General features: G+C 41.0%; 1 protein-coding gene across 1 annotated transcript; it reads right to left on the bottom strand.

Moving 5' to 3' along the window:
* Positions 1-964: 964 nt before the first annotated feature.
* Positions 965-12445, bottom strand: rnf224 (ring finger protein 224; the record flags this gene model as incomplete). Its single annotated transcript, XM_082542616.1, has 3 exons — positions 11233-12445; positions 1531-1773; positions 965-1288 (listed from the first exon to the last, which is right to left on the bottom strand). Exons 1-3 carry the CDS (start codon positions 11251-11253, stop codon positions 965-967), a joined length of 588 nt encoding a protein of 195 aa, XP_082398742.1. The 5' UTR covers positions 11254-12445.
* Between the last annotated feature and the right edge of the window lie 660 nt (positions 12446-13105).

Here is a 13105-nt window from a genome sequence, read left to right on the forward strand (position 1 = left end):
AATATGCTGACATCAAATTCTAAAAAAAAAACAACAGATATCTTTTCACATGTTTCATGTGTTCTCAGTAAAATAAAAGCATTCGATGATTGGCAGATCATTGCATTCTGCTTTTATTTACATTTTACAGAGCTCCATTATTTTTAGTAACTACCAGGTCAAACAGCAGAGACAGGTCTATACTTTCATAGTCACTATCCATCCATCAATCCATCATCATCCATCATCCTCTCAGCCATTCTCTATCCATACTTGTACTGCTTGTCTTGTTTGGGGTCCTGGGTAAGCTGGAGTCTAAGCTATCAAGGGGTGAGGGAAGATCACAGGTTAGTGATTCATGCATTTCAATTCAATCCAGTTCAATTCAATGTAACTTTTTTTCAAGGTGCTTTATATTGTAAGGTAAAGACTCTACAATACTACAGAGAAAACAAAGAAAAGCCAACAATTATATGACCTGCTATAAGCGATCAGAAACTGTAACAGGTGATTTCCAGCCTTAAACATAAGGTTTAAGGAGCTCTTCATGCACCAACTTGCATCAGTAAACTTTTACATCCATAGGTACCCAGGATGTTCCTGAGGTCATCTAATCAGGGCCTACTGGCTGTGCATCATACAAGGCTGAGTCAGAGCTTTTGCAATAGTGGCCCCCAGACTCTGGAACGCTCTCCCCCCGAGGTTCAGATCTGTAGACTCAAAGTCACTTTTAAAACACAGCTAAAAAGTCATTTCTTAGGTTTGTGTTTCTGGTTAACTCTTTTTCATGTTCAGGTATTTTGTTGTGAAGCACTTGTTGCCTAGTTACCATGGTAATTAAATTATCTTTAGTTCTTGTTTACCTCTTCACTGGAAACGGTCAAAATATCCCCTTTGATTAAATTGCATTAAGGAGGAACTCAGGGACCAATAAAGAGTGAACTAAACTTTCATCATTGAGCCCTTCTGGCCCCACCAATTGTTGTTAGCCCCGCCCTGGGCAACAGAACCAGCAGCACAACCAATAGGAAAGTGGTGGACAGCAGTTGCCATAGTGATGGAAGCGGGGCTCAGCCAGCCCTCCGTGCGACCAACCATCATCCACAGCCTCCTTCCCCAGCCACAGCTTCCCGTCCTGGGCTGCGTCTGCTGCTGACAGGCCCTCTCTGCGACCGCAGCTCCAGGAGGAGGAGGAGGAGGAGGTGCAGGCCTTCACTCCCAGGAAGGTGGCCAGGTCCAGGTCCAGAGCTGCGGCGCCTCCTCTGGGTGAAGGCGTGTTCTGCCGGCACTGAGGACACGGGATCCACACCTGTGGAGCACAGGGGAGTGACTACAGACACACAACTTCTGTACCAGACCCCTCAACTTTATGTCTGTCTGATTAACCCCTCATCTGCTCATCCCTGACCTCTCAAGTGTGTCAGACATCACCTGTGGACACAGCTCTAATTCAGTCTTTAACTGCTGCTGCTCACATTTGCATGCCTGTTACTCTTCCACGTCCTTCGCTTCTCACAAACTCAGATAAGTGTCTGTGATGTCATCAGTCACCTGTTCGTTGATGACTGTGTTCAGTCTCTTCAGACACGCCTGGCAGAAGGTGTGGCCACAGTGTAGTCGCCTAGGCAGCCGCTTTGCCAGGTCGTAGCTTCCGAAACACACAATGCACACCAGATCCTGCCTCCTCAGTGACATCATTGTCTCCAAGGCAACAGAGGCTGGAGGAGGGGGAAGAGGCTGACAGGTGACTTCTTCCTCCTCATCTTCTTCTTTTCTGTCATCAGACATTTTTATCTGATTGAACGAGAAGAAAAGGCCATCCATATTAAACCAATCACAGAATCCACCTGAGCCTCCAGTGTTGGGAAGGTTACTTTTGAAATGTATTCCATTACAGATTACAGAATACATGCCCCAAAATATATTTTGTAACATATTCCGTTACGTTACTCAATGAGTGTAAAGTATTCTGAATACTTTGGATTACTTAATATATTATCATGCTTTTTACAACTACATGAATGTACTATTGCTGTGTGATTTATTACTTTTACTGAAGGTTACTCGCCATACCAATACCAACTAGATTTTTAAATCTTAATATAAATGAGTAACAGTAGGGTGGACATTAGTAAGGCTGCACTTTTTGCAGCGATCTCATATAGAAAACTATTCCGCGCGTATATAAAACAGGTCCGCGGCTCCGAACCGTAAAGGCATAAAACCGTAAAGAGATCTCTGGCTAATACGTTGGGTTCCGTGTTGGGCTTGTAGCCGAAAACTGGATTTACTTTGTTGTCAGGGTCAACTTTGTATATATATATATATATATATATATATATATATATATATATTATATATTTACATGCTTCCATCTCCTGTTTCTGGTTGGTGACATCTCTTACTTTTCGACTCTTTCTCCTTCCCTCGCGCTCACAGACTCATCACGGGTATGGCAGTCCATTCTCCCTGCAGCACGGACTACACTGCCCATGAGGCTACTTTCTTTAGGGCAATGCCTGTAACACTCTGCCTATTGCCTTCATATTAAATCATTTTTGTGAATAACTTTTTAAAATATTTCTTCACGTCATTATGCGGGCCGCAAGTAGAGGTGACATGGGCCACAGGCATTAGAGCCTCTTAATGCGTGTTTTGTTTGGGTTTCCACCGGCGTGGACACCAAAAATATAGAGTTCATAGCCTTATGAAACAGGAAAATACCGCCGTGTAATCCATTCATTTCAACAAAGTAACTGTATTCTGAATACCATCGTTTAAAACGGTAACTGTAAGGGAATACAGTTACTCGTATTTTGTATTTTAAATAGGTAGTGGCAGTACACGTATTCCGTTACTCCCCAACACTGTGAGCCTAAGAAACACCTGATTTACACCAAAACTTTAGTTTATTTAATGAAGTGTTTGATCTTTGGTTTCTGGTTTCTGAATATTCATTTATTTAGCATTGTTCATGGTGTAGTCTTTGTATTTCTAGTTTCTTGGCTATTTTCTGTAGTTTCTAGGATTTTGATTTTCTTCGGTACCTCTTCTGGGTTCCACGTGTCATGTCTAGTCCCCCATATCTCTATGTTCATGCATCTCCTGTGTCCAGACAGTGTTCCCGTTCTGTCTCCCTAGTCAGTTATGTTCTCATGTCTGTTTCTTCCCCAGTCACAGCGTCAAGTCTGTGTCTTAGTGCGTGTCTCACATTTCCTGTTTTATTTTGACAGTTCCAAGTCCTGCATTCAGTTTTGCTTCCTCCCTGTCTGCTTATGTTAGCTCTCTCCCAGCTGTGTTCCCCATGTGGTTCTACTTCCCTCGCTACCCCTCTGTGTATTTAAGCCCTTTGTCTTCCTCTGCTTGTTGTTGTGTTGTCCTACTAGCTGTGTGTTTCGCGGCTCCCTAGTTTATTCCCAGTTGTTTATTTCTGAGTATTTGGTTATTAGTGCTTCTATGTTTAAATATCGTTATTTCAGCAATGTAGCTGTCTCCCTTAGTTCACTCTTTTGTTTTGAGTCCTGCGTTTGGGTCCTGAACTTGCCTGCCATGCAGCACTCATGGTGACTTTATCTGTTCTGTTATCAGGTTTCTCTTAGTCTCCAGGGTCAGTGAACCAATAAAGATAAAGCAATAAAGGAGAAATACGCTCTCTTTCTCATCCCTGTCAGTACCCTTGCTGTAGCATTTTGGATCAACTGAAGGCTTGTTAGGGAGTTTTTAGGACATCCTGATAATAATGAATTACAGTAGTCCAGCCTAGAAGTAATAAATACATGAACTATTTTTTCAGTGTCACTCTGAGACAGAATCTTTAGTGATATTGTGAAAATCGAAGAAAGCAGTCCCACATATTTGTTTAATATGTACATTGAAGGACATATACTGGGCAAAAACCATGATATGTCACAGGTTACTACTGGCAACAGTAATGCCCTGCAGAATAAGTATCTGGTTAGATACTGTATTTCTATTCTATTTAGGACCGAGTAGAGTAACCTCAGTTTTATCTGAATTTAGAAGCATAAAATTTGAAGATGATCCCATGGTGGTTGGGCTCATCTCTGATGGAGATGAGACAGTGTACAGGGTGGAGGCAGAGAATTTGTCCTGCTGGTGCTCACAAAATAACCTGAACGTCCTTAAAACCAATGAACTCATAATGGACTTCAGGAGGCACAGACAGGTCCACTCCCCTCTCATTATAAATGGTGAACTGGTGGGATCGGTCCCCACGTTCAGGTTTCTGGGCATCTCCACTGTACTCTCCTGGACCCACAACACCATCACCCTTGTGGCTGAACGTCCTCCATGTCCTGAGAAAGAATAACCTGGACTCGAAGCTGCTGCTGGTCTTCTACCGCTCCTCAGTGGAGAGCATGCTCTCCTCATGCCTGGGTGTTTGGTACGCAGGGGCCACGACTTAGAACAGGAAGGCTGCACAGAGGGTAATTAACACCGCCCCAAAAAAACCACCAAAAAAAACAACAACCAAAAAACACATTGTCTGCCCTCTGCCACCCCTGGAGGCCATTACCAGATCCTCCTGTCTCAGGAAAACCAGGGCCATCACAGGTGACCCCTAGCACCCCAGCCACAACAGGCATTAGACACATTAGATGTTGTGCAGTTTGCAGTAAATGGTGTGCCAGAGAGTTTGAAATTCCCATTTGTGACTTATTTAAATGTTGTTGGCTTCTTGAAAGTGAAAGTCTTACAAAATGCACATTCCATAAGGCCAGCAAAAAAAAACAAACAAAAAAACAAAAAACTCCTGTTCACAACTGTCAGTCAGAAAACTGACACTGTGCCTCTTTGTAACATCCTCAGGCTCCTTTTTCCAGTCATTGATTCTGCTCTGAATATTTCTCCATCTTCTTGTATTAATAGTTCTTCAGAAAGATTTTTGCAGTTTTTTTAATCAATAAGATAAAATGGCTTTGATCTATGATGGCCCTGCCTTCACCTGCTCTTCTGTCTTTGATAAGTTTGAGCCTGTGTTTTGATCAGGTGGAGAAACTATGAAAATGGCCTGATGATCTTGTCTAAATGATGTTGTTTCAGCTCTTTAAAACACTGAAACTGCACATTTAAAAGTGGTGACTCAGCTGTTCTTTTGCTTTTGGATCTGACAGTTTGATACTGTTGACTACAGCATGTTGCTCTCACGAGTGGAGCATTGCACCATTAAGGGCATTCTACTAGAGTGGTTCAGGTCATACCTGTGTGACAGGAGTTTTTCTGTGAACTTTGGAGATTTTACATCTTCATCATTCCCCCTTATTTGTGGAGTTCCTCAGGGATCTATATTGGGGCCAATTTTATTATCTGTTTATATGCTGGCTCTAGGTCTAATTTTCGTAAAATATCAAATTTGTTTCAATTCGTACGCTGATGACACTCAGATCTATCTTCAACTGAAGGGATGGTGTTCTGCTCCACTAGAACCCTTACTTCCGTGCCTGGATAGCCTCCAAATTGCTTAATAAAAACTGAAGTGGTAATGTTTGAACCATGTGAGCAATATTTCATATTGATATAAGTTATTTTGTACTCCTGTAAAGCACTTTGATCAACGTTCCTGTTGTAATTACATGTTCGAACTTTAACTGAACAGATTCCACAGACAGACATTTCACACTTTACTTTAAAAACCAGCCCCTTAATACTACTTTTAAACCATTTGTGGAAAACCTCCAAAACCTCCACTGTGCCCTTTTCCTCTGGGCTGACTAAAGCAGCATATATATGCAGAGTGTCACAGTTGGGGAAGCTAACTACATGGAGTGAGGAGGAGGACCCAAGTGCAGACACGCGAGAACAAAAATCTTAACAGAAAGTGAGCTGCTTTTAACAGTACAAAACAAAGGGCAAGGCAAACTAATCCAAAACTAAACATCAACCTGAACTGGGTAAACTAAAATAGAACATGAAAAACCCTGACATGGACATGAACAAAGCTAGACATGAATACATGAAACAACAGATGGCCTGACAATGAATGCATGACAGCAGACCACATGAGTGCACATGAGGTTGACGAGGGAAAAGGAAACACACAGGGGAACACAGCTGACTGGAATAAACATAATGCTGCTACAGGGGAAGTGAAATTAAGCACAATGAACATGGGACACCAGACCTCTTCAGAATAAAACAGGAAACTTAACGCAGACATGGCAATGAGAGCCTGACGACATAGAACACGCAGACATGAAACACATGACAGACTTAGACGCGGACTTAACATGATGGACCGACGAGGAACACAAATGTCTAGCTTTTATTAAAAGCTAGACATTTTAAATAAGAAAGAAAAATATTTCTTTGGCTACGTTCACACTGCAGGTCTTAATGCTCAATTCAGGTTTTTTGATCAAATCCGATGTTTTTGTCTGCTTGTTCACACTACAAATAAAATGCGACAGCAAACGCGCTCTAGTGTGAACGCTCAAAGCGGCCTGCATGCGCAAAAGAAGACGTCACACACTATGCGCTCTGTTTAGACCCAGAGCAAACAATATTGTTTGACTGATGGCCCTTAATATAAAGACTTCGGACTTTGCGTTTCCCAATTTTTGCGTTAAGGTTTTTTGTCATTTACATAATAATGTAGATAACGTAATATTATCCTTATTGCTGTTTTAGAGGAGCGGTGCTTCAAAGAATAGTTGCAGATTTGTCAGAATCTGCAGATTATACAGTACAAATAAAATGTTCACGTTGTCTTCCCAACAGTTTCACTGACATCTACACTGGATGGCCAGGAAGCGTTCACAATGTCTCCGGAGCTGATAATTGGTGTCTGTCTTGTGTCAGTGACGTAAAAGACGGATTTAATGCAACATGACCGTTCAAACAGCAGTCTCTTTCTAAAACATCGGATATGTATCGGATTCAGTACCACATACGAAAGTGACCCAGATCGGATTTGAAAATATCAGATTTGTGCCGTTCACACTGTCAGACCATGATCTGATATGGGTCGCATAGGGTCCCCCCCCCCAAAAAAAGAAAAAAAAAAAAAAATTCAGTAAGGACATCTCCTGGTTTCATCTTCATGTTTCCCTCTCACCACATATCCAACCCGATATCATGACCAGCAGCTTTTACAGCTGTGGCTCCAGCAAACATCAGCTGATACTAGAAAGTAATATTAAATAAGTTCTAACAACAGCTGATCAAGCTTAAACGTGCTGCGGTTTAGTGTGACCTCCGCTGGTTTCCTCTTTCTGGCGCAGAGAGAAAAGTTGATCATTGATCAGTTTCGTGATTGAATTAGCAACTTTCTAGCTGAAGTAGTACGGGACAAATCGCGTTCATTTTCACCTCAACTTTAAAGTATGACCTCGTCGGCTGTAATTGGTCCAGCCCAGAGTCAATCATGACCAACTGGCCAAGCCACCACCATTCATTTATACCGTTTAAAAAAAAAAAAAAAAAGAAAAAAAAAAGGAACCCTATCGGCCCATAAAAACGAAAAATCACAAGTGGCCCATCGGGCAAATGCCCAGTATGCCCAATAGCCAGTCCAGCCCTGCCAGCCATCGAAGTTGAACTTTCTGTACCATCTGTCCAGCATCCCCTGTTATGGCCAAATGGCCGGTGTGTTGTGGAGTGGACCTAAAAGCAGACTCAGAAGGGAAAGAACTGAACTTTAACAAAAAGCAAGCCGTTTATTCAGGCTGGTGGAAAAATACAAAAGCAAATGGCAAAATCAAACAAGAGGAAAAAAAAACTTGAGCATGAACTCCAGTGACTTTGTCACTGGACACCTGCTCCAGCCTACCATACTGACCTAAAGGTTTGATTGTTGGCAAAGAACACTCCTCTTCGTACTGAGTCAAAAAAGTTGGCTCCGAGTTTCATTGACCCATTTGAAATGGACTCAATGGTCAACCCTGTCACTGCTCAATTGAATTTGCTGAGAAATATGAAGATTCAGTGTCCTTAATATCTCCCAGCTAAAGCCGGTCCAGACCAGTCCATTGTGGGTTAGGGTTAATCACACTCTTGATCTTGTTCTGACAGATGGCATAGAAACTGAACTTTTAATGGCATTTCCTGAAAAGCATTTTTTGGCTGATCATTTCCCAAGAACGTTTACAATACACAGCAGTGAGGAATAGAGGACTAGATGTCATCACAGTAGCACTTTCTGAAAGTGCTGTGATTAGGTTTAAGGATATAATTCACCCATTCTTATCTTCTTTAACACCTTGTGCCAACACAGACCAGATCAGCTACCTGAAAGCTACTCCAACAGAGGTACTTTTTCCACCATGTATGACTCTGGATATTGTAGCTCCTGTGAAAAAGAAAGCCTCAAATCAGAAGTACTAGACTCCCTGGTATAACTCTCAAATGTGCACCTTAAGGCAGATAACTCGTATGCTGGAAAGGAAATGGTGTGGTCATTTAGAAGATCATATTTAGTCTGGAAAAATAGTTTTCTGCTTTACAAAAAAGCCCTCCGTAAAGCTAGACCATCTTACCACTATCATTGTCATCATTTTCTTTAAAATGGAATTTTAGTGGACAGAGAAAGGTCTTCTCTAACATGCAAGGGTGAGTTATTCCATAATTTAGTAGCAACGATAGAAAAGGCCATGTCCCCTCCGAGCTTCCTACCGGATCTCAGTACTTCCAGGAGCAGCTGGTTAGCTTTACTGAGAGACCGGGTGTGTGGGGCTGAAGAAGCTCAGAGAGGCAAGATTGTGAGAACATTTAAAAACAAGAATTTTAAAATGAACTCTAAAACACACAGGCAGCCAGTGCAGTCAGGCCACGACAGGAGTTTCATGCATGCCTGTTAGCAGTCGTACAGCTGCAACTAGTAATGACTAGGGATGGGTACCGGTGTCGCACCGGTTCTGACATAAACGGTAGTAACCAGACCGAAAAGCAGCGCACATTTCGGTGCTTTATTTCGGTGCTTTTTTTTCCTGAGCTGTGATACACTTCTAGCCAATCATTTTACGTTTCCGAGAATAGTAGGCGGGCCCAGGTACGTACGTTCTTTTAGAGCAAACTCAGCAGCCTGCAACAAGTGCTTTAAGCTGATACTGTGATACTGTCAAAGGAGGTAACACCTCAAATCCGATGAAACACCTGGCGACGCATAGCGTTTTTTTTAAAAGCCCAGAAATGCGCCGTATTTGATAGCTTGCTGCGAGACCTCACACCGAGCGCATCTACTGCGGGTGGGTTGCCTGTTATGCAACATCCCCCAAAAACACGAAGAGTAGAGTCCTGGCCCCTAGCCCTGCCAGTGTAGCAGAAATGATGACGGATGATGATGGCAGCAGCAGCCGTTCTTCTCTGCGTGAGTAGCTAATTTACGTTGAGTAGGCTAACCACGTTATTACATTAATGCATGTAAGGTGAACTAGCAAACATCATCATAGCTACATGCGGCTGTCTTCTTGTTTGATGGCAGATGCTCCCTTCACCCTGGCCAAAAAGGCTAAAATGACCAAAGAAAAAGTGGAAAACAGTTAAACATGAGAGGTTTTTGGACAAAGTTTGTGTTTTTTTCCATTGTTTAAGCACTGCTTCCAGCCAAGAATCATACCATATATGCCCCATAGCTGCAGAAAAGGCTAACATTGTTATCTTTTTACAAAAAACAGCTGAGCATGAGAGGTTTTTGGACCAATTTTGTGTTCTCTATTCTTTAAGCACCGGTTTGAGCACCGTTTGAGCACCGGCACGTTTCAAAAGTACCGATTTGGCACCGGTATCGGATAAAACCTAAACGATACCCATCCCTAGTAATGACTTCATGAACTTCTTTACAAACACTTTTTAACTATTAGAGAAAAAATTACTCATAATTATCTAACGATGTTATGTACAGCTACTTTCAGTAGCACTGATAATTTATTATTTTTCTCTAATCGGTCTTTCTCAGTTACTTTCATTAATTACTTCCTATATAATATTCTATTAGAACGATTAGAGCATGTTGTAGGTTTTACAGGTACTGTATCATATCTAACAGAGTCCAATTTGTTTATGTAAATGGAGAGCCTTCTCACGCTGAGGTTAATTATAGAGTTCCACAGGGTTCAGTGGTAGGACCAGTTCTGTTTACATTATACATGATTCCCTTAGATAGTGTTAACAGAAGGCATAGCATACATTTACCGTATTATTATGGATGCCTGGATGTTAAACTTAATTGTTACACCTGGTAAAGCAGCAACACCGATAAATTTATTAAAGATGAAAGAATTTAGACAGTTTTTAACTCTCAGTGATGCCGCAGTGTTCGTTTGACTTTGGGACCGTCGTTTGACAGATTTGAGCGCCGTGTTTCACATAAAATCGGTTCGAGGTCAGTAAGCACAACCAGAATTCATACATAAGGCGCACTGTCAATTTTTGAGAAAATTAAAGGATTTTAAGTGCACCTTAAAGTACGGAAAATACGGTACACTGCTTTGCAGATGACATTCAACTTTATCTATTCATGAAGCCAGATAACACACACACCAATTAGACTGCAGGAATGTTTTAAAGACAAAAAGGGGCCTGGGTGACCTCTAACTTTCTGCTTCTAAATTCAGATAAAACTGAGGTCATGATTCTCAGCCCTGAAAATCTTAGAAATATGGCATCTAACCAGATTCTTACTCTGGCATATATTGACATATTTTTGCATAATATCTCTAAAATTAGAAACATCCTGGCTCTGAGTGACTCCGAGAAACTAGTTCATGCATTTATAACTTCTAGGCTGGACTACTGTAATTCTTTATTATCAGGATTTCCTAACAACTCCCTGAAAAGCCTTCAGTTAATCCAAAATGCTGCAGCAAGAGTACTGAGAGGGACTAGAGAGAGTGTATATTACTCCCATACTGGCTTCCCTTCATCTGTTAAATTTAGAATCAAATTTAAAATTCTGCTCTTCAAATAGAGGGTCTTAAATAATCAGACCCCATCTTATCTTAATGACCTTATAGTACCATATCACCCCAAATCAGCTTGCTTTAGACTGCTCAAGTTAAACTCTTTAAATTATATTCCCATCTGCACTGACTGTGTCACAGTCTGGCTGAGGCAGACTGTAAGGAGTGAAGAAGGTGGACCCAAGTGCAGACACACAAAATAACAAAACGTATTATTAACTGAAAAACGAGCCGTTTATTAAAGGCTGGATTTAGTTTTCCCCCTTTCTAAATCATAATCTAAACTGGCTGAGCGAAACATAACAAAACCCTGGAACACGGACATAGACATACAGACCTGGCATGAATGCATAATCATGGAGACTAGATAGAATAACAGATGCTCAAACAAAAAATGAATGAACACACAGAGACTAAAAGCACACAGGAGCTGATCATGGGAAGTGGAAACACATGGGAAAACAGCTGACACAAATGAACATAACGATGTCACAGAGGAAGAGTAAAACTAAACACAACGAACATAGAAACACAAGACCTCTTCAAAGTAAAACAGGAAACATGAGACGCAGACGTGGCAATACAATCTTGACAACCTGAAATCACAGACAAGAAATACATTAGACTAACCAGAAGACGTAAGTGTAACATAGCTAGATTAAACTTGAGGCAACTAAATAATTAACCTCGAACATTATCTTCAAAATATAGCAAAAGAGATCAAAACCAAATGAGAGCACTGGGTCACAGACCAGACCCTGACAGACTGTGTGAAAGTTAAACTTCAAGCGCTCACAATGACCACGTGTGATAACTGTATTTCATCACATCATGATTATCAAGACTGAGTGTATAACTCATACCTCCAGCAAAAGGTCAAAGTTGCAAACCACACCTGAGTACACCACACGCTCTCTGCATCATCATCACAGTTTTAATTCTAGACATCAGGGTACCAACGCTGGCTGCTCCTCTACAGATCTATCACACCGATGCTTTCATCCACTCACAGAAACCAGGTTCAGTCTTAGACTGTGAATGTTGCTATAAAACTAAAACTGAGCAGACCTGAAAAATACATTTGCATATCCTCTGTACTTACTATAAGGGCTCAAAAATCAAAACCCTATTTTTGGGTTTATTTGCATTTCACCTCCTACGTTCTGATTGATTGGAACAGAAACCCACCTGGTTTTACCTTTTCCAGATTTTGTCCTTCACATCTTCTCCTTTTCCTCTTTTATTTTTTTGTCTTTATCTCTTTAATCCTCTTATTTTCTCTCTGGTGTTGTTCTTCAGTTCTTCTGTTGTCTCTTATTGGTTTGTATCTTCCTCGTGTTGTTTTACTTTTTTTATTCCTGTTTCTTAAGCTTTCTCTTGTTGTTCTCTCTGCTCCTTTATTTGGTCTTTGTGTCAATTTTACTCCTTCCTCAGAGAGAGACTCGTCTTTATCAATAATTCATCCTGTTTGGTGTCGACTCGCAGCTCTCTCAGAGTCAAATAACACACCAATCTTAAAAGCATAAAACATGAAGACTGCACAGCTGTTTAAATCAGTATTCATTAGTTACACAGTGAAAATAAACACATAGAAAATATAACAGGTCAAATCTAAAAACTCATCAGTAAGTACTGACAGTGAAAATAAAAACTAGTTTCAGGAAAGAGACAAACTGAAACTTCTTACATGAAAAAACCCAACAATTTCACCTGTAACCTGATCAGCCAATAGTAAGTAAAGTAAGTAAAATTTATTTATATAGCACTTCTTAAGACAAAAACGCTGTTACAAAGTGCTTCACATGAAGACATGTCAAACAAACAATATAGCAACATAGAGGAAATATAAAAGCATATCAAACAAGCAATAGTACAATATAAATACAATAGAAAGTACAACTATTTTCTGGTTTCTGTGTCAACCTATCAGGTTACAGCTCAGTATAAACTAAGGTCGCCTAGCAACAGAGAGAGTGAGCAAGAGAGAAAGAGTTGGAGATGAGAGGAGGAGCCACATAAGAAGGATGAGCCTGAGGAGGAGGAGGCAGCTGGTGTACAGAGGAGTGTTTATGTTTCACCTGCAGTTTTTTGTTCTGATCCCCTGTCTGCACACCTTTAGGGCCACATGAATTTTTCTCTGAGTGAGAAAAACGCTGCACACACACAGAGAGATACTTGTAACTTCAGCCAGACAGAAAAAAACATACGAC

Source organism: Aulonocara stuartgranti, assembly GCF_965226115.1.
Source record: "Aulonocara stuartgranti genome assembly, chromosome: 7".
Lineage (NCBI taxonomy): Eukaryota > Metazoa > Chordata > Actinopteri > Cichliformes > Cichlidae > Aulonocara > Aulonocara stuartgranti.